At 42.2% G+C, this 27,612-nt stretch overlaps 1 protein-coding gene across 1 annotated transcript in view; it reads left to right on the top strand.

Moving 5' to 3' along the window:
• LOC145343432 (uncharacterized) overlaps positions 1-20,328 on the top strand; it is a 62,971-nt gene extending 42,643 nt beyond the window's left edge. Inside the window, exon 4 of the mRNA XM_080189661.1 lies at positions 20,232-20,328. Coding sequence (XP_080045787.1) covers positions 20,232-20,305 — 74 coding nt within the window. The 3' untranslated portion in view covers positions 20,306-20,328. The remainder of the gene's footprint in view (positions 1-20,231) is intronic.
• The last annotated feature ends 7,284 nt before the right edge of the window (positions 20,329-27,612 follow it).

Below are 27,612 nucleotides of genomic sequence, written 5' to 3'. Positions count from 1 at the left end.
AACAGATTCTGAGGATTAGTGAAGTCTGATCCAGGTGAGTGCCAGCGGTCCAATGATCCATGAATCTGCTGTCCTCTCTCAGGATGATAGCATTTGTCCTCCTACCCTGGCCACTCCACTGTGCCTTTGATGTTGTAAGTCAGCCCAGGCTGCTGCGCTTCAAAATGGTGAAGTCTAAAGCCACATCCAAAGGGCCAGAGCTGCTCAAGGTCATCCTGCAAGACCTTCTATAACCTTTCCCAGTGAAAATCAGTAGCCTTCCACAAGCCATGCTGCAATTGCTGGCGTGACACTATATAGGAACACTAAACCTAGTAAAGGTACCCTTAGACAGGCATTAGTGAGATGCACAAGTTGCAGTACTTCCATTTTGTATGCATTCTTGAAAGTGTTTTTGGATAAATTTTGTATGGAAAGATATTTTGTTGATGGCTTTTATTGTTGGATTATGGTCAAGAGGACATTTGAGGGAGTGTAGCAAATGGATTGAATGGTGGGTAATTGTGAAGCAATGTTAAAGAAAGGACACTGTTGGAAGGGAACCAAAAGCAGCCCATCTAGTGCAAAGTATTTAACCTTGTATGCCCGCACCATCATAACAGCAATGGAAAATGCAGCAGACCACCACAAATTTGGAAGCAAGCTCCAGTGAGGATTGTAAAACTTTCCTCCATCCTTGTGGTCCAACAACTGGCACCATTGATAACACTGATGACCTGCTTCACAATGTTCCTGTTTGCAAGATGGCTCTCATTGCAGGTGAGTTGTCCTAACATGGTCAAATAGTGGAAGGAACTCATAAGTCAAGTGTATAGAGCAGTGATGGGAAATCTGGGCTGGTGAATGGGCTGCATGAGTGACCCTCCGGCATCTCAGTGGGCCTCAAAATTGAAATTGGGCACGTTCACTGACTGTGACCCTTGAATAAGATTGAGTACGTTTAATACCCACTGAACATTTCATAACAAGTTAGAGAAAATGCTTAGTCTGAGAGGATGTTTGACACCATGGTCTGCCAAGGCACTCCCACATTAGCAACCTTACCGGTTGGGGCACAGCATAAGCATGGCTGAAAGTGATCAGAAGAATTGCACCCATCATTTGAAGGAGCTCCAGCTTCTACAATTTAAGAGGCACTGAGCCAAATTTTGTAACCAAGATGTTCTCCTGCTTGGAATAGTTTTGATGTTGCGATGTTTCTATCATTTGAAGCTACAGACGAATTTCCCCATTGTATCATTTACCAGGTTTACAGCAGTAGAAGAGGTCATACCATGAGAAAGTCTTGGCATATATATATCAAAAAATAATAAACTAAATCTGCCTTGAGTACTGGACCTATTTCCAAAATTCTGACACAGCTCCTATTGTAATATAATTGTATACTGGGAATACAGTCTCCCCATTGCTTACAGTGGAACATGCCTAGAATCACATCTGTTCAAATCAGATGACAAAGTAGTTCTTCACTTTAATGACCATTAAGGTCCAGAATAGCATCATTTCTTTTCTTTGCTTTCATTATTAAGTCAGTTTTCTCTCTTCCCTGCTAAAGCGGCCTCTGTTACCCAATCCTACACTAAAACTGTCTAAGAGTTGCTGTTGGCTGATTCAATGACATAAGACTCATGTCATTCTCCGAAATAAGAGATTAGGACATCAACCATCTGCTTCTCAGCTGACATCAATGAGACTCCAGTAAACGCCTGTTCAGAAGCATATGAGAGAAGCTTGGAGTCTCACTTAGGTTAATGAGGAGCTGCTGAGTTTTGACAGACACATTTCCTGTCATAAAGAAAGAATTTGCATTGATATATTGCCTTTCATTATTTCAGTACATTCTAAATCACGTTACAACCAATGAATTACTTTTCAAGCACATAGTAAGCAAATAAAGCAGTCTATTTGCATATCAAAGATCTCCTGAAAAAGCAAGAAGATAAATAATAAGATCCAAAAGACAACGGTGAATTTGATGTGGGGGAGGGGAGGAATGGTGGCTTAGCCCCTGGCGTAAAATTGGGGACAAGTCCACCTCCACTTGGCAAGGTCATCCCACAGCAATTTTACTGTCATTGGGTTATTAATTGGATTGTGGTGAGATCTCCATCTCCATTAAGGAGAAAGAGCCACCTCTGAAAGCTGCCAGTCAGTAAAATAGCTGGCAACTCTCTGGTCCCAGCAGTGTTGCTGGAAGATGTGATGTTCCTGAAGATGAGGAGCCAATGGAGCTCAAAAAGTGTACAGCCCACATGCATTCGCTGCTCCCAATGTGGTCTCCTCTATACCGGAAAGACCAAATGTAGACTGGGTGATCGCTTTGCTGAACATCTTTGGTCTGTGCACAATGAGGAGCCAGACCTTTCTATTGCTTGCCATTTTAACATATGATCCTACTCGCTGCCCACATATCTGCCCTTGGCCTGCTGCAATGTTCCAGCGAAGCTCAACGCAAACTGGAGGAACAGCATTTCACCTTCCAGGTAGGCATGTTAGAGCCATCTGGTCTCAACATTGAATTCAACAACTTCAGATGATTTGCTCTCCCCAATCTCGACTCCTTTGTTTTCATTTTATTTAATTTTTAACTGTTCTCTACCTTATATTTCTTATAAGGTATTGTCTTCCTCTATTTTTCTCCCCCCCCCCACTCTTTCCCCTTATTTTATCCTTTCCTTACCTTTTCTCTCCCTTTGCTTTTCCTTTCCTCCTTTGACCACTCCGTCTAAGGCTTACAAAGGTACTGGAAACCTCAGATTGCTCTTGAACAGCACGTCCCCAGTTCAGAGCAAAAATGTAGAGGATCAGCCAATATGAGCCCAGTAGAATTCACAGTGAGGTGAACATTGCTCACTGATGTTGATATGGAAATCCAACATGGCAATCAAGAATTTCCTCTCTGGGATTCCCTGCCCTTCCAAAAGCTTCCAGAAAATTGCATTTCATCATCTGCTTCACTATTCAAATACATTAAACAGTGTAAATATGTACTTATCTTGTAAGTGTTAACTAAACTCACCAGTTAGGGCTTGCTCCAGTCCAAACTAAGGGGGTGATCTTACCAGCTCATCACGCCGATTGGCTGGTTTCTTGTTTCTGGTGAGGTCATTTGCCGTGTTCTGCCAGTAAAATCCCCTACCCAGGCATGAGACTGACTTAGATATTCCTAATTTAGTTTAAATGTTATTAATGAGTTCCGGACACAATCATCCAAGTTCACTTGTCCTTACCTGCTCATTAGTGGAGGTCCTCACCAGTCAGGATCACATTTGGTCCCCACCAATGGGGACCTAATGTGATGGCTTCGCTGGTGGAACTAGAGGCCATTGAGGCCTCCGGGGTGCACAGGGACGAGGGTGGGTTGTGCCCTCTGGGCAGTGCCAGCCAGGCACAGCCAGCCTGGAAACCTGGCAGTGTGAGCCTGGCACCCTGGCACTACCAGCCTAACATCCTTGCAGAGCCCACCAGGCACCCTGGCACTGCCCATCGGGCACTGGGTAGTGCCAAGGGGTTTGGCCAAGGGGAGGGGTGGGGCCTGAAAGGACAGATTCTGAAGGGGATGGGACCTGAAGGGCCAGGCCCATAATGGAGAGGCAGGAGGGAGCTCTATAGGGGGGGTATTCTGCATCAGGGGGCAATATGTGGGGGGAGGTGCAAGTGACACAGTGCATTGGAATATTAGGGCACTTGTGCAAAGGTGCCCCTGGACCTCAGCAGGTCCTGCTTCCTGATGTGAATAGGCTCCACCCACTGGCAAGAATGTCAGTTTGTCATACAATTGTAGCTGGGAGCTCACCTAAAAGGTGGGCACAATCCTCTCCCATTTTCACGCTCATTCGGCACTTATAATTTTTTGGGAAGAAGTAAATTTTATTGGCACATTACAGTTTGATTATTGTCAAGCAACATTTATTGCTCTGAAAATTAACTTTCAAAAGTGTGGAATCTAATTCCTTCAGTGTTTACTTACTGGGGGAGATATTGATTTGCATTTCATCCTTGATTGGTTCCCAATTGCAGCCCACTCCAATAGCATTCCAGAACATTTCTAATAGGCTTCTATCTGTGAAGCAAACACCTGACTCCCACAATGCACAAGTTGCCTGTAGAGGATTTGATAGATGCTGACTGCTCTTGTATATAATTCTCAGGAGGCTCAGGCACAAAGTAAGTTTAGCCTTTAGTTCTTGGGCTCAAGCACTTGCCAACCTGCCTTATTTATAACATAGTCGAACAGGAGAGGGAGCTCTATACCAATGAAAGAAAAGTGTTAATTTAAGAGATGCATTTGAAAAGTTTTATTTCTCTTCAAACCTCTGACTTGAAGTAAAGCTTGGTTTACTGTCAGTCCTAACCATTAATTTTAATCAAAAGCAATTGTTACTTTTAATCAACCCCCTTCAGTAAGACACCATATTTGGGACCAAAAGAGAAAATGCTGGAAAATCTCAGCAGGTCTGGTAGCATCTGTAAGGAGAGGAAAGAGCTGACGTTTTGAGTCCAGATGATCCTTTGTCAAAGCTGGGTCATCTGGACTTGAAACATCAGCTCTTTTCTCTCCTTACAGATTTTTTTTTATTAACCAAAAATATACTTTATTCATAAAAAAAAACTCTATTAATCTATTTCAAATATACAGGGCTTTGAGCAGCAAACACAACGTGGAATCAAAACACTTTTACAGATCCGTACAAACTACAATGACTACATTTCAAAACTTAAAAAACTATATCCATGCCTCAATATTTACAGATTTGTTCTGATTACAATGATTACATTTCAATACCTAAACCTTTCTACATGCCTCAATTAATTACTGTGTGCCATTAGTGCTCAGATTGGCACACAGCTCCGCAGGTCGAGGGTATTCTGCAGTTCCCGGGCCCTCGGTCTGCCTCTGTTAAAAGGCCTTACAGTGTGGCCTTTCCCCACTGTGCCTTTGCGGCGGCTGCCCCAAGCTTCAGCCCGTCCCTCAGCACGTAGTCCTGGACCTTGGAATGTGCCAGTGTGCAACACTCGGTCGAGGACAGTTCTTTCTGCTGGAAGGTCAGCAAGATTCGGGCGGACCAAAGTGCGCCCTTCACCGAGTTGATGACCTTCCAGCAGCAGTTGATATTTGTCTCGGTGTGCGTCCCCGGAAACAGCCCATAGAGCACAGAGTCCTGCGTCACCGAGCTGCTTGGGATGAACCGCGACAAATACCACTGCATCTCACTCCAGACCTTCATTGCAAAGGCACATTCCATAAGGAGGTGTGCGACCGTCTCATCAGCCCCGCAGCCGCTTCGAGGGCAGCGTGCGGTGATGTTGAGACCTCGAGCGTGCATAAAGGATCTGACGGGGAGTGCCCTTCTCACCACCAGCCAAGCCAGATCTTGGTGCTTGTTTGTCAGTTCTGGTGATGAGGCGTTCTGCCAGATGACACTGACAGTCCGCTCAGGGAACCTTCCGACAGGATCCACCGTCTCCTTTTCTCTCAGGGCCCCAAGGACGTCACGCGCTGACCACTGCTTAATCGCCATGTGGTCAAAGGAGTGTTCCCGGAAAAATTCCTCCACAAAGGACAGGTGCTGTGGTATGGTCCAACTACTCGGAGCGTTCCGCGGCAGTGTGGCCAGACCCATCCTTCGCAACACTCTCCTTACAGATGCTGTCAGACCTGCTGAGATTTTCCAGCATTTTCTCTTTTGGTTTCAGATTCCAGCATCCACACTAATTTGCTTTTAACCATATTTGGGACAATATATTAAAAGTGAGAACTTTAGAATGCATCTCAAGTCGTTGATACTGAACTAGATACCCAATTACTTAATTCAAATTATGGTTTATTTATTCTTCCTTCAATACCTTCATTTTTTTCTCACTTTGTTCAGAACTTGTCCTCTAAAGCAAAGTATCCATTGTATCCTGTCACAGAATCATTTGATAATAAACATTGGGTTATTTATGAAAACTTTCAGGTACACCATTAATTTTTCAGCATGTTCCATTCAATTAAGGAAACATGTGGGACCACATGTGGATTCTAATGTGTGATGACAGATGCAAAATGCAACATGTTATATAAACTTCACTGTTAAAAATCAATGCGTTCTGAAGCAAACTCCATCAGCCTGAATCATGCATGTGTCATGCTTATTATATTCTAATAAATATTTATTCCAACCAGCAGCTTACAAATTAGTTAAACCATTTTTCAAGCCATTCATTCATATCGGGAATGGTCCCCATGCATGAAGGCAGAAACACAAGGGTCGCGACAAATTGTTCTTTGGGCCTCAGCCACATAATCATGTTCTACTGAAGAATTCAATTTCAGCCATCTGCCTCACTGACAGCGGCCCTCAAGTAAGTTGGGAAGAAGGTAGTGGAAAGGAATCAATCGCATCTGGCAGTAGTTATCAGGAGCGATGTGGAGCCTGGAAAATAATTCCTGTTACTTCTGGCTAGACATCAATTTAAAACACAATTATTACACTTACCTTTCCCATGGTGACTATTAGCTGGTCTGTATCCAGGTCCAGCACACAGAAGAGCAAACCTGCCATTTCCACTATTCAAAGCAATTTGATAGAGGTGGTCCCAAAACTGCCATTAGCTTGCTCATTCTGCTTTAGGTGACAACTCCAGATACCTGAAAAATATTCCGACTCATCTCAGGTTGCATATTTTTCAGGCATTCTTGGGATGCAAGACATTGGACTGCGAAATTCAATCCCATTTATACCTGTAGAGTACTCAATGAGGTTCTGTTTCGACCCCATTATATTTATGGAAATCGTGAAATAACAGGAAGCAGCAACTTTTCCACATATAAGTTAACAAAAAGGTAGATGATCCTGAAATACTGAATTTAAATCCATTATGTGGTAATAATGTGTAAATGTGCTGAATGTGTACTTTCATATTTATTGATGTATAATCAGAAATTAAATGTAAGGGGTCCACCCAAATTTCCATCCGTTAAAAATAATAGATAGAAAATTGGATTGGCTACATAACAGGAGCTCAAACCTCTTTATCCAATACTCTGGTGTACTGAAGCTCTAAGTGCAAAGTGGATCATTTACGCTGTTGGTTTCTTTGTGACTGAATGGTTACTATTTAGTGCTATTTCCCCCTTCCCCTCCTCTACTGAAGGCATTGATTCCAGCTGGGCAATGTTCCATCGGTCCTGGCTGCACTTTGTTATTCCGCCCAAATAATGATTTCCAAATGTCTGAACTGAGTTAGTGAAGAGGGAAATCTAAGGAGTGAGTGTGTTCGGGCTGGTATGGTGAGGATGAAAATTGGGAAAAATGTGAACATATTGGGAAGCCAGCTCCAAATCGCCAATTCCCATGTTTAACTGGGGTACATTCAATGGCTTGGGCACAATGCCATCAGGACAGGTAGCTTGTCTATCAATGTATGCTCACTTGGAGTGGAAAAAATGCAGGAGCAGATGATGTGATGACCAATGGAGAATCAAGCCTCACAAAAACTTTCAAAAAGCACACTAATTTTTTCAATGGAGGATTAGGAAGCATGAAGGACAGTATAGTCAAACTAAAAATAAAAGACAGAAGCCAAACAAAATGTTTCAAGGTATATGGCCTATAACATATGCAATTAGGCCGAAGGTGAAAGCTGACTTGGAGCGGCTTGTGAAGATTGGAGTTTTGGAACCTGTCAGTACTAGCGAACGGACCAAGCCAGTTGTCAAGAAAGATGGCTCTGTGAAGACTTGTGGGAACTTTATGGTCACCACAAATCTAGTGTCATGCGCTGAACAGTATCCATTACCTCACACTGAGATCTGTTTGTGGGATTGATGGAGGGCAAAATTTCAGAAAAATTGACCTGACCCCAGCCTACTTGCAGATAAATGTGGACAAGAAGTCACGGGAACTTTTGAAAATCGTGACACACAAGGGCTTGTTCTGGTGCCAAAGGTTGCCATTTGGTATTCTATCTGCTCCTGCATTGTTTCTGAGGGCAATGGATCAGATCTTGAGTGGACTAAACAGAGTCCAATGCTAGCTGGATGACACCTAGTCACTGGAAGAGATGAAAAGGAACACCTTTGAAACTTGGATGCTACTCTCCAGAAATTGGAAAAACTATGGTCTGAGAGTCTGTAAGGAAAAGTGTGAGTTCTGCCAATGCTGGGCATATGATTAATGCCATCAGCCTTCGCAAATATCCTTCTAAGGTTAATGCCATCACATAGAACCACAGAATAAAAGCCCGTTATATTACTTCCTGGGATTATTGAATTATTATGAATGATTTGTCCCAAACTTGGCAACAATTCTGAAACCCAACTACTGCAGGAGAATGGAGCTGTCAGTACAGTCAGAATGTCTTCCATGAGGGCTCAGTGTTATCTCACCATCACTAAGAAGATGGGTGTTAGAGAAACTACCTGAAGGCAGAGTTGTACGCATGAAGAAAAGGGCAAAAAAGTTATTTCTGGTGGCCTAGACTTGATGCTGAGTTCAAAGAACAAACTAGAGCATGTTCTTCCTGCGTAAGAGTAAGTTAGCTGCTACACTTAGCATCCCTGCATATACGGAAGTTGCTTTAAGAATCTTGGCAATGTGTACAAGTGGATTTAGCAGGACCTTTCGAAGGACATGTGTTTTTAGTAATTGTTGATGCTTACACCAAGTGGCCAGAGGTCACTGTAAAGACATTTACCTGACCTGAGAAAACCATTGAGAAGCTGGGAGAAATATTTAGTTGCTTTGGATTTACAGAACAACTGGTGAGTGACAAAGAACATAAACTTGTCTTGCAGGAATCTGAGAACTTCCTACAAAAAAAAATATTTAACACATTATATCCATGCCATATCACCCTGCTACTAATGGATTAGCAGAAAATTTCACCCAAACCATGAAACATACTTTAAAAATAACCAAAGAACAAGTTCGCTTATCCAACACTTCAACAAATTATAACTGGTCTATCGGAACACCACACCTGCCATGACTCATGAAGCATTCTTCATTTGATCTTCTAAACCCTCCAAAACCAAGGAGATTGTGCAATAACAACAACAAGCACATGGAATGGTGGGAAAGCAAGAGAAAGGAAAAGTTTTCCACTACAGACATGGAGTTTTGGCTCAGAATTACACCTCAGGGGAGAAATGGGTGTCTGCCACCATCCTTGCACAAACTGGACCTGCTTTTTACACTGTCCAGACTTCAGGTGGCATTATTTGATGTGAAGACCAATTGGGAAAACAGTTCTGCTAAAATTGGAGCTTGTTGAGAGTTTAGATTCAGCTTCATCAAGTCAGGACTTTCCTGCCACCCCTACACCAGACAGGGCCGAGGAAGTCAACGCCTCACTCTCTGTTCAGGCTTAAAGACAACCTCCAGTTGCCATGTCAACGCCAGTTAAACCAGCCACTGCTGGTGTGAAGGTGAAAGTGCCAGCAGTTCCCATTAGTGTGAAGATGGAAATGCCAGAGATTCACTATAGTGCTGCTGGTGCTGCTGGCCATATTGCTTCTCATCTGAGATCAAATTCAAAGTGACATCCATCCTAATGGGATTCAGAAAATTCAGAAGTTCAAACTATTCAGGGAGCAACGACCTCCAGAATTTGTAGTAGTGACTAACCCATTGCCTATTGTTCATTTTGAAGTTGTTGTAGGGACATTCAAATTAAAGGGGAGAAGACGTTATTATATTTGTCTCTTCTGGCTCACTGTAGAGCCCTGCTGTAATAAATATACAAGAAGTGATGTAATGCGATGTAGAGCGGGAAACAGAGGAGCAACAGGAATGAGTGCCATTGTCCAAATACACAACGGGAGAAATGTTTTAACTTGTTTTTAAATTTAATATTGCTTCCAACAATATCCCAAGCTTCTTGAAACTTGTCTGAGAAAGCAAAGCATGAATAGTGATTCAGGTTGCTGAATCAAACTCATGGATATATGCAATAAATACTCAGCATTCATAGCCATATTCTTTCTACTACTGGAAAAGCCTATGTTCACAATACTTTTGTGGAGAGTTTACTTTCTACACGTTGGAAGTTTTCTGAATCCCATCAGGATGGATGGCACTTTGCTTTGAATTGGATCTCAGATGACAGGCAATCTGGCCAGCAGCACCAGCAGCAGCAGATGAGAGACCTGTAGCTGAAATTCACAAAGGGCAGCAGAAGCAGTTGTGTGCTGTTCAGAAACCTGCAGTTGGATAACAGTAGAAGCAACAGAGAGATGCAACTCATAACAGGCAATACCGACAACTCAGAGTGCATAAAAGCAGAGGGTGAGATTCTTTGACATGTCAGAACAGCAGTTTTTCAGGGTGTTCAGATTGTTGTGTCAGATAATGGCAGACATCTGCACGCAACAAAAAAACGTTTGTTTCCTGCTGAGCATGGTGACCATGCATTGCCAGTGTTGCAAATATCTCACTCATAATTCATATGTTTAGGAATGTAGGTTTTAATTAACGTGCTAAATGGAAAAGTCTGATTAAGAATCTAGGAAACAAGTTTAAAGTTAACTGCAATTAAAAACCAATCTATGCTTAACTTCAAGGTCAGAGTTATAAGTGTATACACTGAACAATGGATGACCTATCTCTGGACATCTTGATAGCGTCACGGTGTCTTATTACCATATTAGCATACAAGCTAAAAACTAGAAATTTTGGGAAGAGGGTCATAAAACTCAATTAGAGATAGAAATTATGCATGTGGGTTGCAAAATCAAAGACTTATGTTAAAGGTAAAATAATTTGTTTGCATATTTGTTTGAATCATCCCAAAGCATGCCACATTGCCATAAAATAGTAATTCAATCTTGGGTGGAAGTTTATTTTGTTCATTTTATCATGGCCTCAGTTTGACATCCCATTTGAAACACAGAACCTCCAGTGGCAAGGTATTCCCTCATTATTGCAACGGAGTGTTAATTTCAACTTTTTCCTCAAGTCCTGGGCTGGAACTTCAACTCACAATCTTCGCATTCAAAGGTAAGAGTGCTACCAAATAAGCCACAGTTGAACGTGGTATGAGGGATGAAATTGACGTGATTGAACTAAAAAACATAATGTTTTCTCAAATACCTATGTGCAACTACAGAGCTTTACTCTTCCTTTTCCTATCATTCAGACACATTGCAACAAAGATGGTTTCAGCAGAGACAGAGGCTGGCTTAACAAATCACTTCCCTGAATACTGAATTCCTTTAGTAAAAGTTCTCTGAGCTTTGGAGGCCATGAGGGTCCTGCTAAAGGCTTCTCTATCTCCAGCTGTGTAGAGGCAGACACGACGATCAATGCACATGGCAGCATCTTCAGTCCTAATTGCGGCAGTAGAGGGGAAGCAACAATGCAAGGTGGCTGCAAGTGGAGCTCCCATCTCCATATTCCCTTTCAGCATCAGCCCTCTGATTCCTAAGCTGCAATTGTCTGCTATTCTACTGGAAGGCATTAGAGCAAATCAGTATGACACTGTAAGGCCAAGACTAATGCACCTGTCATCCAATGTTCCCTTGAATTCCTCTTTATTCTGCGCAGAACGCTTTTTAAGCTGCATGCTCCCTTTAAGATTGCCATGGAATTACAGAAGGTCACATCTTAAAGGGAGCTTTGGTTGTGGAAATCCTATTTGCTCTTTATGTGGCACAGTCTGGATTCCTGTTTGATTGCACATGCACACAACTTAGAAGAAATGTTGCTACCATCCTATTTAGGACAAAAGAAATAATGACAGTTGATGCTCTGAAGAGGCTGCATGGTTTCATTCTATATCTGTGTTTGATGCTCCACTGAGTTGCCAGTCTATCCATTGAAATATGGAAACTAGGAGCCAACTGGCCCTTCAATCCTACAATTGAAAGATAGGTGTGATTGGTGGGGATTGAGGGATGGGGGGGTCCCCCTGCCACTCTGCATTGGGATTGGTCTGGGATGGAGAAAGAGCAGCAATTGGGGCAGACCTCGGGAGGGGTGCGGGGGGGGGGGCGGGTGGTGTGCTGTTGGGGAAGAGGCTGCCTCTGGGAGGGGGCTGATCCCAGGGACGAGGGTCAGCAGGGGCTTCTGCCACTGCTGGGGTTCCTGTTCAAATTAATTTCAGAATCATTTATCATCCCTGTTTCCACCACCCTGGTAGGGAGAGAATTCCAGTGTGCGCTTCAAAGGCCTGTTAATACATCACATATTCCTTCTACCTTCAACCTTCTTCCACCATTTCATCCACAGCCCCAGGTATTGCATTTATATCCAGCTGAGTGAATCTGGAGAGGGCTACATCCTCTGACACAGACCCCGTCACTGCCGTCGCTCCCACCAAACATCTGCTTTTGCTCACTTGTGAAATGAGTCACCAAATGAAAACCTAACTGCTTCCACTGAGTATCTGAAATGGTGCCTGATAAGCATGAACACTGAGACTGTAGGCCTTCAGAATGAATCAGTTCTTCTGAAGAATCATTCTCCACAATCTCCGTCAACTCATGCTGCAAGAAGGAAGGGGCAGGCCCAGATAAAAAAATGAAGTAAAATGTGCTGTGACTGAATATTATCTAGTTGTGTCACTAAGTAGCTGGAAGGTCCTGATCTCCCCACCTTTGACAGCCTGGGCTGCCTAGATGTCCAGTCTCTCGCCTTTCATCCTCTGCATTGTGAGCTGAGAAATCTATGGAGGTTCTGTGGTTCTCTCCCTCTCCCTTCTGCTACAATGGAGAAAAGAATAGATCCGTGAGTGATGATAATACCATGTATTTATCTGATAGATACAGCACATTTGGTAAGGATTGTGATCGGGGAATGGCACAAAATTGTGTAAGCATGAGAGTGAATACCAGTGGTGGATGGTTTGAAGAAGACCTAAACAAGCAATCCACTGAAAATCCTTAGATAGCACCTTCCAAACCCACAACCACTTCCATCTAGAAGGACAAGGGCAGCAAATACATGGGAACACCACCACTAGCAAGTTCCCCTTCAAGCCACTCACTGATTGCCACTCCATCGCAGTTGCTGGGTCAAAATCCTGGAATTCCCTCCCTAAGGCATTGTGAGTCAACATGCAGCACATGGACTGCAGTGAGTCAAGAAGGCAGCTCACCACCACCTTCTTAAGAACAACTAGGGATGGGCAATAAATTCTGGCCAGCCAGTAACACCCATGTCCCATGAATGAATTAAAAAAGAGCACAGAAATAGATGGATGGATGCATGTGTAATGTTAGTAAACGTGAGGAGTGATGTGATAGTCAGCTTGATAAGGCAGTGAGGGGATGGGACAAGGCACACAACAGACTTTTGGTGAATGTAAAACCACACTCACCTTTCCTGACTTGATAAAGTTACTAAAGCACTTCTTATGCTGCATCCAGGAGTGTGGTGCTATGTGCCTGCTCAGGCCTCAACAGTTCCCTCCAGCTATGCCATTTGTGGCAGCAACTGACTTCTTCTTCCTGCGTTCTGAAGATAGGTCATATTGAACTCAAAAAATCAACTGCGTTTATCTCTCCACTGATGCTGCCAGATATGCTGAGTATTTCCAGAACTTTCTGTTCTTATTTCCAATCTCCAACATTTTGCTTTTATTCTTCAGACCAATTCCAAGAAAGACTATCTTTTTCCAGCTTCTCACAGCACATCAGATGAAGCGTCGTTAAAGAGGAGTGTAGCCTTTCATCACCTTGATTCCAATTTTGAAGTCCTTCCTCCATTGACTCCATCTCCAAGTTCCTGCAAGTTGCATTCTTGGACTGGACCTTTAAATACTGGAGTTGCGAGTGTGTCGTGCAGATCATCATGTGCACTGTGGTGTATCTGTTGTCGGCCCAGAAGTAAAATATTAATGAAATGGCAATGTTAAAGTGCCACAGACATGCTAAACTTATTTTCTAGATCCTCATGCAATATTGGACCATCTCCATTCCGCTCTCAGTGAGATCCAAGTCTATGTTGAGTTCTGAGTATTGGTCAGCCATCTGGGCAGGGAGGTTGAACTGGATCCTCCCTTATCTGACATCTATGCACATAATTGAATGTAATAGTAGAAATCACTGGGTAGTGATCAGGATTGGGAAATTTGACTTTTTCTTTCTCTCTCAGGCAGTGTCAGAGCTAATTGTAGCACTACACCTGCTCCAGTTAGCGTAACTTCAGATTCATGTTGTTGTGGACTAGTGTTAAACTGCAACCTTCCTGTCAGTTCCACACAGCATTTTCCTTGCGAGTAACTGAAGTGATTTTACAAAGGTCAGTATCGTCATCCGTCGCCTGACATTTATGTAGTCCGTTCATTTTCATAGCTAACTGCTCTGAGGATGTTAATTGTGGGTGGTCGCCTGCAGCATAAATGGAGAATAGTGTGGGACTAATTTACAGACAGCAGCAAATATAGCTCAGACCTTATCTCTGCAGGAAAGCTGGTATGTCTCAGTGCAATACATAAAAAGCAGCTGCTGACTGAATTCTTTCTAGTCTGAGAAACTCATATCTGTTTTTCTATTCCTTTCCAACATGTATTTTTTTCCCTATTAAAGATAACCATTCCTAGCTACTGCTGTAGATGACCTATCAAGTTCCAGTTTAATTTTAACATTGTTATATTGAACTGTATATCAAAACAGTAGGAAGTAATAAGTGAAAGCCTTGCTCCAATTGTTCAGTATTTCAGACCTTCCTTTAGCAAGGTGTCAGTTTTGGTGACTCGAACACAAAGAAGATTGAAGGCAATGCAGAAAAGTGCACAAAGCTAATTCTTGATTCAATTTGATTTATTATTGATACAGTGAAGAGTATTGTTTCTTGCACACTGTGCAGACAAAGCATACCGTTCACAGAGAAGGAAATGAGAGAATGTAGATTGTAGTGTTACAATCCTAGCTAGGGTGTAAAGAAGGATTAACTTAATGCAAGGTCGGTCCATTCAAAAGTCTGACAGCAGCAGGGAAAAGGCTGTTCTTGAGTTGGTTGGAATGTGACCGCAAGAGTTTTTTATCGTTTTCCCGACAGAAGAAGATGGAAGGGAGAATGTCCGGGGTGCATGGATCCTTAATTATGCTGGCTGCTTTACCTAGGCGGCGGTAAGTGTAGACAGAGTCAATGGATGGAAGGTTGGTTTGTGTGATGGATTGGGCTGCATTCTTAACATAAGAAGTAGGAAAATGAGTAGGTTATTCCACCATTAAAACCTGTTCTGCTATTCAGTAAGATCACGGTCGACCATCTATCATAACTCCATCTTCCCCATACAGTTTCTACATCCTTTGATATCTTTAGAACCCAAAAATCTATTGATCTCAGCCTTGAACCTACTTAACAGTCACAGCTCTCTGGGGTAGTGCCAGATTCACAGACTTCTGACTGAAGGAAAGTAATCTCAGCCCTAAATGGCTGCCCCTTTATTCTGAAACTGTGACCCCACATTCTAGAGTCCCTAGTAAGAGGAAGTAGCTTCCCACATCTTATCTGTTAAACCCCTTAAAAATGTTATATGATGCAATTAGACCATGTCTCATCCATCCAAACTGTAGGGAAATAAGCCTAGTGAATTCTATTTCTCCTCACAGAACAATCCCCTCATCCCAGGGATCAGTCTGGTGAACCTTCATTGCACTCTCTCGAAGGCAATTATGCCAATCCTTAAATAAGGAGACCAAAACTTTATACGGTTCTCCAGCTGTGGTCTCATCAAGACCCAATATGAGACTTCTTTACTTTTATACGCTAATTCATTTGTAATAAATTGGTTAACATTTCATTCATTTCTTAATTATTTGCTGTACCTGTATGTTAACTTTCTGTGATTTGTTTACAGTGGGGCCCAGCCTCTCTGATTTTAAACATTTCCCAATCTCACACCATTAAAAGAACATTGTCCATATTTTCCTTCTGAGGGAAACATCATCCTGATACTCCAGCTTGCCCACTCACTCAATGAGAGCGATTCTCCCATCCCGCTTTGCTGCTTTAGCAGTGCAGTCGGCCAGAAGACTCAAGTGGAGGCCATTTAGTGGACTCACCGCTGGGCACCACAGCCTTCGCGCATATCTGGCCGCCAGATTTCTGGCATTGTCAGCTCAGCTCCAGAAATTGGAGTGGAGCTGTATAATTTATTGAAATTAGAATTTGAATCTCATTAGTGGACCTGGGACTGGAGTCTCTGGGTCCGCTGCCAGGAGTGTTTCGTTACAGCGGGGTTTACATCAATTCCCCACTTGCGAGGAGCTGGCGGACCAACCCCGCTGGAGTGAAGGGGGCCCGTCGAGGCGCCCCCAGGAAGTCAGGGGTGAGGGGGAATGCCCCCTGAGCTTTGCCAGCTCAGCAGTACCAGTCTGGCCCCTGGCACTGCCCAAGAGGCAAAGTGGCAATGCCCTAGGAGGCACCTTGGCACTGCCAACCAGTCATCAGGCAGTGCCAAGGTAGTAGACCTAATGGGGTGGTGTCTATTGGAAGAGATGGTGGGGGTGGGGATCCTGCTGCTACTCTGTTCTTTGGGATCAGTGACAGAGGGAGGGAGGCCAACAATTGGGGCTGGCCATCGGGGTTGGTGGGGGTGTCAGCCTGTTGGGGGAAGTGGGGAGAAGAGGTGGAAATCTGGACTGCCAGGGAGGGGGTGGGTTGGGGGGCGGGGCAGGGGGGGAGATCGAGACAGGGTTGGGGGCAAGAGGTTGGGGGTTTCGAGGCTGGCCTGGACACATCCGGGATGCCAGTGATCAGGGAGTACGGGGGGTTGGAGTAACAGAATGTTAGGCTCGCAGGGCTGGCCAGTGATCATGACGTTGGCAGGCTGACAGATTGGCGCATGCATAGTGGCCTGCTCAGCGCTACGCTGCCAGCCTCTCCATCAGGAATAGGCCCTGCCTCTATATCTTTAATGAGGTTCATGCCAGAGTACTCGCCAGTGCACAGAGTGTGGGCGATTCATTTTGAAAATCCTGTTGAAAAAACCAACAGGATTTACTCCAGCTTTTGCACAAATTCGACACTTAGAATTTTTTGGGGAGAATCCTACCATATGGCTGGAATTTTACCGACACGCCTATTCTGAGCCCGGATGCAGGCGAGGCTCGGAGAACGACATTCTCCGCTGGTCTCGGGCGGGATCGTACGAACCTTGGGCAGACGTGCAGGTAAAATTCCCCCCTAAATGTCTTTATTTCTTTGCAGCTTCTTTCAGGGAGTGCAGAGAAGGTTTATTAGAATGGTACCAGAGATAAAATATTTCAGCTTTGTGGAAAAAACAAAGAAATTGGGGTTGTTCTACTTAGAACAGAGGAAGTAGGGGGGGGATTTGACAGTGTTCAAGTTCTTGAAGCATTTTGATAGAATAGATAGGAGAAACTGTCTCCAGTGGCTGAAGGGTCAATAACCCACTCTAAGGCCGTAACATCTTTCCTAAGTGTGGTGCCCAGAATTGGCAATAATATATTAAAAAAGTTTAGCATTTCTTCCTTTGTACTCTCTGCCTCCATTCATGCCTCTTTAATAGCCTTTTCAATGTTTCCTGCCACCTTCAAAGCCATATGCATACATATATACACATACATATACGTGGCGATCCCTTTGTTCCTGTGCCTCATTTAAAATTGTAACCAAAGTGCTCAGATTTAAGGTACTAGCATAAAAACAGAAGTGACATTTAAATTAATTTTTCTGCAGTGAGATGTGATCTCAAATGCACTGTCTGCAAAATTATTGGAAACAGATTCAGTAATAACTTTAGTGGGAATTGAATAAATATTTGAAAAGGACACATTTGCTGGGCTGTGGAGAAAGCTAATATATGCATAATGGGCTAAAAGGCCTCCTTCTGTGCTATATTATTCTATGATTCTATAATTCTGTTGTACTTCCTCTTTTATATTTTGTTTTCTGTATCTGATTTTAATTATTGAGATGTAGGCTGAAATCTTACCGGCCTGCCCACCACAGGAATTGGAGCGGGTGACGGTCAGAGCATGGGAAGATCTGTTGACCTCGGGTGGGATTTTACAGCTTCGGGACAAGCGAGACTGTAAAATCCCACCCATACCATTTGCCCCATTGTTGAGCAAGTCACAGATGCTCTAGTTCTCTCACCACTCTCTTCATATGATTATCAGCTTGCACCTCCAGCAATCTTTTGGGCAAAGAATTTGCATGAAGGAGTCCAATGAGCAAGATGCCTTGCTCCATCAAAATCTGCCCTATTGAGTACAGTGGCAGGGCTAATGACCAAGTTGACTTTTCTGTCCTGAATGGAGTTGAGATTTGAATTCCTTTGACACATTGAAAGAATAGAGAAGCATGCGGTGAGATTGATCTTAGGCTCTCAGTACTAATCATATGACAATGCCTTGCATGTCACAAAGCTTGAAACTCTACAAACAGGAACAGTGAACATTTGTATGAAGTTTAGAAAATCCCTTATGCTATCTATTCAATTTCAGAACTGGTACCATGTCCAGAGCAATCAAGGCAACTCAGGGGCCTGACTAAATTTGAGCACATAAGATATAAGATAGAACGATACTACTGTCCCCCTACTCCTTACAGAGGATACTCTGGATCCTCAATGAAGTGCTTAAAAGATGAAATTTATGTGTATTTCAGGGCTGATAATGTAAGAATGGTTTCTAACTTTTACTATCATTTTAATTCAATAAGCTTTAATATCCCATCCACTGTTTCCCTATTAACTACTGAATTTGTTTGTCTATATTTATTACTACAAGGTTGTCACATATTTTCATGTTTATAACTTGATTATTTAGATTATATCTTAGTTTTTTGATGTATGTTATAGTGTAATTTATCTACTAGACTGCAAGCATGTTTCCTAAGTAAAATACTATTATTATTTCTGCCACTGAAAGGTAATGTTTCCACCAGTTTGTTAGTCCATGGAAGAACTGATTAATTTTGATGAAGGTGCGGATCCAAATCCAGATCCTGGAATTTTTTTTAATGTATGTATTAACACTGGGAGATCAGAAAAATTGTCTTTTTTTTTGGAAGAATGTTGTGGCTTGTTTTATTTAGAATGTTATGGATTTTCTTAGCTGCTGTGTTGGAATTTGTCTCAGCAGTCAAATTGTGAACAGAGTTTTCAGAGCAGATTGTTGGATGTAGATAGGTCTGAAGTCTCCTCAGCGCGATGGAAGATGGAAGGGGTGGCACAGTGGCAAGTGGTTAGCACTGCTGCCTCACAGAGCCAGGGACTCAGGTTCGATTCCAGTTTTGAATGATTGTCTGCATGCAGTTTGCACGTTCTTCCTGTGGCTCATGGGGTTCCTCTCGGAGCTCCAATTTCCTCCCACAATTCAAAAATATGCAGGTTAGGTTGGATTGGCCATGCTAAATGTATAGTTTAGAGGGATTAGCAGGGCAAATAGATGGGTTATGGTGATAAGGCTTGGGTAAGATGCTCTGTCAGAGAGTCAGTGCAAACTTGATGGGCCAAATGTCTTCCTTCTGCACTGCAGAGATTCTGTGATTCCAATAAAACTATTCATTTTTTTCAACTGTGTTGTTACAGATCATCAATTATACAAGGAGTAGCCTCAAGGACGAGCTGCATATATAATAGAGTTACACGTTGTGAAGGAAGTGTGTGGTCTACTGAGTGTCCCCTTCACTTTTTATTATTATCTTGAGGATATGATAAATTGCTATATAAATGCCAATACCTTTTTCTTATTGCAGAGGTGATTTTATTTGTAGCGGTTGTGTAACTGAGCCGGTTTCCATTCTGCCAAATCCTCCCAATTAGTCTGCATGATTAATTCAACAAGAGAGCAAATGAGCATGCATAACTTCTGGCAGCTACTCAGAACTAACAAATGTAACTTGCTCTGTACGCTGCATCTTCCTGATGTACAGGAAAAGTTGGGACAGACTAACAATGTAGTACGCTCGCTGCTTGGCTACGCATGCAGACTGTTAGCTTGCAGCCAGAAGTGAGGTGATGAATGTGACAGAAAGTCTTGAAGTGCAGGAGCCAATACATTTTATTGATGTCCACAGCAGGATCCCCCCTTAAAGACAACTTGGTGTTGAAACAGGAAAGCTTTTAATTAAAGGTCCATGTGTAAAAACAACTCATTAATATTTTCAAAATCTTTTCCAAAGGGGAAACATTGTACAATTGTCACCCACTAATAGACTATTGGTGGCTTTTCCCAGCTTTTTGTTATACAATCACTCTGAAAATTTTGATTTATTATTCACATGTATTGATATACAGTAAGAAGTATTGTTTCTTGCGCACTACAGACAAAGTGTACCGTTCAGAGGGAAGGAAAGGAGAGGATGCAGAATGTAGTGTTACAGTTATAGCTAGGATGTAGAAGGAGATCAACTTGATATAAGGTAAGTCCATTCAAAGTATTACAGCAGCAGTGAAGAAGCTGTTCTTGAGTCAGTTGGTACGTGACCTCAGACTTTTGTATCTTTTTCCCAACAGAAGAAGGTGGAGGAGATTATGTATTTTGTATTGTATTTTGTCACTTGAAAAACTAGATGTACATTTTTTGCATAGAAATATCTCTTGTTCACCTTCGGAACAAAGTAGAAATACACAGTAAAATCATTCTAATTGTTTTCCAATATGTTATTATTCTTTAGTACATTTTCCACACTCATGTACAGCGAATTCTTTCCAGTATATAAAACAATTACATTGGCAGTAATAAACTCTGCTCAAACCTGACTTATAACTCTAGTGGCATAAGGGGTTAGAAAATCTGGAAATTTGAAGAGTTTCCAAACAATTGGCTCTATTAGTGCTTTGACTCTATTGGCAGTCAATATTTAATGATGAACTAAGCCTATGCTGGAAAATATGACATGGTTTTAGCACCAAGAGTGTAATTTCCATCTTGGCATTACAATAGTGCAGAAATTGGTCATGTCCAGCTTTATATTCAGTTTATGGTATAATTTTTGAATCATTGCTTTGCCACTGCTATATCGCACAATATAATTAGGTAGGAAGCTATGGGTTTAAGTCCTCTATTACTATTTCTGGGTTGTTGCATTGCAGTTGCTAGATTTTCATACACAATAGAAGTCACTGAACTGCATAAGTAATTCATCCAGTGAAACATTTTGTGATGAAATAATTATCATTGTAAGTATAAGTTTATTGCTGTCATGCCATTGACACTATTTGACATGGATTGATGTGTTTGTCATGGATCTTTCTCTAAAATCCTGGTTAGAGGTTAAAAAAGGCAGCCGCAAAAACCCCAATGAGGCAAAACAAAAATTGCACTTCCTTTGTGAGTTATTCTATTCCTTCCATAAGACTGCCAACAAAATGTACGCAGACACTAAGGCAGGGCTTTTCCACCTGCCTGTTTGCAGTGGGTACCATGCAGCGGGAGTGAAAAAAGTCATGAGAAGGCCAAAAATCAGTTTCACATCATTGAGAGCATGGACATGATCATTGCTACTGTTCTATTTTCAGCTCTGCCACTTCCAGATAATACTGCATCATTGCACAGCTCACTCACATTTCTCTGATGCCTTGAAGGATGAGGATGCCTCAAGGGCTTGTGTCAGTCCTGAGATGAAGTGCTATCCAAAGGAGGTCATTCCACCATCAGACATCAGAAAGTGCTGCCTCCTCGAAGGTTCACTTCATCCAGCACCCCAGTCACAACATCACCCTACAACATTGACGGGCACTTGCACAATGATGAGTAGGATCAATAAGAACTTTCACAACACCATTCTAACAGGTTTATTTGGAATCATGAGCTTTCGGAACACTGGTCCTTCATTAGGTAAGTGGAGAGTTGGGTTCACAAACATGGCAGATACAGGCAAAGATTCAATTGCAAGATAATTACAGATTGGACTGTGAAGAATGGTTGGAATGCAAGTCTTTACGGGTAATCAAGTCTTTACAGGTACAGACGGTGCGAGTGAAAACAGAGTTAAAGGGATAATTACAGGTTAAGGAGGTATGAATTGTCTCAAGCCAGGACAGTTAATGGGATTTTGCAAGCCCAGGCCAAATGGTAGGAGTTACAAATAGTGTGACATGAACCCAAAATCCCAGATGAGGCCGTCCTCATGCGTGTGGAACTTGGTTATCAGTTTCTGCTTGGCGATTCTGAATTGTCGTGTGTCTTGAAGACCACCTTGGGGAATGCTTACCCGAAGATCAAAGGCTGAATGCCCTTGATTGCTGAAGTGTCCCCCGATTGGAAGGGAACTCTCCTGCCTGGTGATTGTTGCACAGTGTCCATTCAGCCATTGTCATAGCCCTCATAAGAACAGGATTTATCATTTTATATCACTTCGCCTGACTCATCGATCAACTGCTCCAGTGCACCACAGCTAAAAACTGCACTGATCTCCTCAGAAGACAAACATGGGACATGACCAACCGGGAAGAATATTTGTGTGTGTTGCTTTGTCACCCAGTAGAGCAGTATAAAGGGTGAGGCTGACAGTCAAGCGGAGTGATTTAAAGAAGGAGACCAGGAGTGGAGAAGTGTTGAGACTGAGAGCTTGTCATAGCTGACTAACTGCAGGTATATGGAGCAGCAAGATATGGATGTCAGGCGATCAACATTCACGATGTCCAAGGGTGAGCTGAAGCACCTGAGCAGGCTTGTGTCCTGATTATTTGAGACTGATGATGTGTGAGTGATGCGAGTGTGGTGCATTGAGCACTCTGAGGGGTTGCTGATGCAGTGTAGATGTTATTTGAAAATGTATTCAGTGACCTTGACCACCCACATGAGGTCATTGAACTTCTTCTAACACTGCTGCCAGGTCAGACTCTGGAAAGTGACCTCCCTTCATTTCCTGCTAAGAGTATACCTTGAAGACCTCTTAGTCATCTATGGAAATATGGACTCTTTCCTCCTGGTCGAAGGTTTTCAGCACCATATCAGAGAACTTGGGAGCCCTCCCTCTTGCTTGTTGCTCCATCTGGTGTTCATCTTCTGATAGAACCACTTACACTACATGTAATCAGCAGCACTTCCTTTATTAAAAGTGCAGCTCCTCTTTAAGACGGGTGGGCTGCCTTTAAGAAGGTACAAGTTAGCACTTTGCTGGGCCACCTGCTGAATGTTCACCCAGCCACCTGTACATGCTAGGGTTTGCACGCTGAAAGGAGTAGGCACATGCTAATCACAAATTGCACCCAAAGCATCCGAAAACGGGAGAATCCAATTTTGAACTTATTTATGAGCAGATACATTTCATGGTACAATAGCAGAAATCACTAAAAGCTCATCGACTGGGTATGAAAAGAAAATTAAAATCTAATGGGATGTTGGTCTTTGTCACAAAGGGACTAGAATACGAAAGGTTGAATATGTTACAGTTGATGAAAGCTCTGGTTAGGCCCACTTAAAGTATTGCATTCAGTATAGGCACCACTCATCAGGAAAGATATATTGGCCTTGGAAAGAAAGAGTACACATTCACTTGAATGGTGAAAAGAGTTAAATTACAGATAATAAATTGTACAGTAAGAAATCTCACAACACCGGGTTAAAATCCAACAAGCTTCTTTGGTATCACAGGCTTTCAGAGCGCTGCTCCTCCATCAGGTGATCACTGGCATTTCCACATCATAACAAACTGTATAGACTAGGTTTGTAGTCTCTTAAGGGTAAATGAATAAGAAGTAAACTGATTGAGTTGTTTAAGATGATTAAATGATTTGATAGGCTTTAAGGGGAAGCAATGGTGCAATAGTATTGTCATTGGGCTAATAATTCAGTGTCCCAGCGTGATACTCTTGAGGTCCCAGGTTTGAATCCCACCATGGCAGATTGTGAAATTTGAATTCAATAAAAAAAATCTGGAATTTGAAAAAAAAATGAAACTAATGCCCTTCAGGGAAAAAAATCTGCCATCCTCATTGGTCTGGCCTATATGTGATTCCAGATCCATCCTAAATATTGGTGACTAGTTCAACCAGTGAATAAAAAAAGATAGATGGAGAGAAGTTTTCTCCCTCTGATGGGGGAACTCAAAAGTTACATTTAGGGGAATTTTAGAAAGTATTTCTGCTCACACAGGATTGTGGAAATCTAGAATTCTCCCCCTCAAAATTCTGTTCAAACTAGAACAATTTGAAAATTTTGAACTGAGATAGAGTGGGCAAAGATTATGCAATCAAGGCAGATAGATGGAGTTGAGATGCAGATCAGAAACAAGATTGAGTGTTTGAATGATGTTTTACTATCCCTATGTTGTTATGAACAGAAAAAAAATTACAAACATGAAGTGGTAGTGGGAAAATAGAGTCACTAAAGGTTTATGATTTGCACTTGCCACTAAGTTACACAACTAGATTTAATATAACAAAAATTCATAGAATTCCAACAATGCAGAGGGGGCCATTTGGCCCACAGACCTGCACCAAAAACAATCCAATCCAGGCCCTATCCCTGTAACCTCACATATTTACCTTGCCAGTTCTTTTGAAACTAAGGGGCAATTTAGCATGGCCAATCAACCTAACCCGCACATCTTTGGACTGTGAGGGGAAATCAGAGCACCCAGAGAAAACCCATGCAGGCATGAGGAGAACATGCAAACTCCACACAGACAGTGACCCAAGGCCGGAATTGAATCTGGGTCCCTGGCACTGTGAGGCAGCAGCGCTAACCACTGTGCCACCATGCCACCCAATGCTTCCAATAATTTTAAACCTTAATATTGTTTGAGAATATACATCTTACTATTTAAGAACTGTACAAAGATTCAAAAATAACATAATTCACTTCTTCAGCGGTGCAACTGGCAAAAGCAATAAATAACTGAGCCTTGGGGCTAAGAAGATTCATAACCTGATTTGCAGTCTCATTGTTTCTTCCAGGGTACTCTTAAAAAGTTTCAGTGTCCTTAGATTAGAGAACAAAATGTCATCCACATTTTGATATTAATCATTACCTTGTTTTTTTTTTCATTCACAGGCTGTGGGCATTGCTGGCTGATCCACTTCAGAGGGCATTTAAGAGTCAATCATACTGTTGAGGATCTAAAAACCCATTCCATTAAGATGGCAGATTTCCTTCCTGAATGGACATTAGTGAACCAAATGGGTTTCTACAATAATAGACCATGGTTTTACTGTCATAATCGGGCTTCTAATTCCAGGCTTTTATTGAAATCTCACCATAGTGTAATTTAGAAGCTGGGTGCCCAGATCTTGCCCTGGGTTTCTGGATTACTAGTCCGATGACAATACCATTACGCCACCGCCGCCCCTATAGCGATCACTGCATAGGAAGTCTTCTGACTCCGTGGTAGCAGCCCTACCACTGGATCAAAAGATCAAGATTTCAGTCCGACGCCAGGACTAATTAGCCACACAGTTCAAAAGGCTGATAATCAGCCCAGAAATCCATTCACCACTTCCCCACTATTCCCCAAAGAGTAAAACAAACAGCATAAAAACTGCAACTGTGTAGACAGTGGATGAAGACAGGTTTGGTGCCATGTTTGAGGTACCAATTGCGTGTCCACTGACACTTCTTGCCAAGACTCACATATGAAAAGTAATCACTGAATTCAAATAATAGTGACTGGCACATATTTATTTTAAAGTTTATTTATTAGTCACAAGTAAGCTTACAATAACACTGCAATGAAGTTACTGTGAAAATCCCGTAGTCGCCACACTCTAGCTGTTCAAGTACACTGAGAAAGAATTTCTCATGGTCAATGCAACTAACCAACACATCTTTCAGACTGTATGAGAAAACCAGAGCACCTGGAGGAAAGCCATGCAGACACGGGGAGAATGTGCAAACTCTGCACAGACAGTGACCCAAGCTAGGAATCAAACCCAGCTCCCTGGTGCTGTGAGGCAGCAGTGCTAACCACAGTGTTGCAAATATGGATCTTCAGCTAGAAGTGAATGGCCTTATAAAGTTAGAAAAAGTGCAGAAAACTGTTTTGGCACAACTGAGTCTGTTTTTTAACCAGTAACTCCTGGTAGAGACCAATGTTTGCAACTCAAGTATCCTATTCTTTTCCTATTCATTATAGTTGTTGTTTTTGATTTAAAAAGTAGGTGCCAATAATATCAATAATGGAAGAATGACTGAACCCAAAACTATATGGCAGCTGAAACAATATACTGTATATTATTGAAATTGAAGTACTCCTGATAATTTAATTGATATCAACTGTTTAAATTTCAAAAATTTAAATAAGTCGATTAAACAAAACTCAGAATCTTAAATGTAAGCGTTGCCCATAGCTAGTTTCGCTGATGGTATCACTTTTGTAACAATAAACTTTTTGAATAATGTGAAATATGTTATTACTTATGTGTAATTTTTTGGCCCACTCCCTTCCCTCATACAGTTTAGCTTGTGTCAATATTCAAATCACATAAGTGAATCTGATTATTCATCTCACAATACAACAATTTTAATAACTGGCCTCAAGTGTACAGAGAATGAAGCCCTAATGTTAACTTGGATGGGAATTGCGCAGGTGAAGGTCAGTGAGAGCAAGAAGTCATCATGATGCTGTCAGCATAAGGCCAGGTTTGTTTTAACTCCCAGGCCTCAGAAGGGTGGGATGACCTACCAGTCACCTACTGTGTGTAATTTACAGCATAATTTCCAAGGGCACTTAAAGAAAGGATACATTCATAAACCAAGATTCTATCATATGCTTGCATTTCTTAATGATCTACCATGGGAGTTGGCAGCAGAGGTTGTATGTAGAGGTGCCTCCCACTTTTTCTGAAGATTCTCTGAGGGACTTGGTAGAAGTAGTGAGAACCAGTAGGTGGGTTCTCTTCCCCAGGAACTTACCCAAGGTCACTGTCAGGTAGGCCTGGATGGAGGACACTGACAGGGTCAATATCAACTGTAATATCTCTAGGAACTGGGTGCAATATAGAGAAAAAAAAAGGATGAATACTGCTCTTTAACTTTCTCTGTCTAACCTATCCCAACCACTAACTCCTCTCCATCATATATTTCAACACACTGTGCAGTAAAATACCTTGCATGCTTATTCCACGAGCAGTCACCTTTTCCTTTCCTCTCGTCTTATTACTCACTAACTTTTCTCATTTACGTCTCATACACTACCCTTTATATTCACCACTTATATCCAACTTGCTTCTTCTACGCTTCTCAACATATTCTCGATAAGTGCCAAACTATCAAATCTACAGCAATGTTCTCAACAAATTTTCACCCTCACTTAAATCAAGGCAATACTATGTACTATGCCAAGAAGGGAAAGACACAAGAGATATCTGGAACATCACTGTCCCTTAGGCAAAATAACTAGCCCTGGATAAATTTGGCTTAGGAAGAGTCATAAGTGGGGGAGAAGGTGAGGCTGCCAATGTCCCTAAACAGAGGTATCACATTTCTAAGAAAAGTAAAACACTACTGTTGATGATGGCAAGAATTCTCCAATCTGGTGTACCATGCCATTACCGCTAGCAAGATCAGAGAATTTGGCACTCCACCAAAACTCCATCCGTTGCAGTGGGACTGGAGAATCTGGCCACGGGTAAGGTCAGAGAATTTCGACCCCAAAACAAAATCAGAAAATGCTGAAAATACTCAACATTTCAGTCAGCATTTGTGGAAGAGTTAATTGACTTCTAACTAAGCATAATCAACCTGAAATGTTAACTCTGTTT

Source organism: Carcharhinus amblyrhynchos, chromosome 5 (assembly GCF_965287045.1).
Source record: "Carcharhinus amblyrhynchos chromosome 5, sCarAmb.v2.hapA, whole genome shotgun sequence".
Taxonomy (NCBI): domain Eukaryota; kingdom Metazoa; phylum Chordata; class Chondrichthyes; order Carcharhiniformes; family Carcharhinidae; genus Carcharhinus; species Carcharhinus amblyrhynchos.
This window is presented reverse-complemented; position numbering and strand designations above follow the sequence as displayed.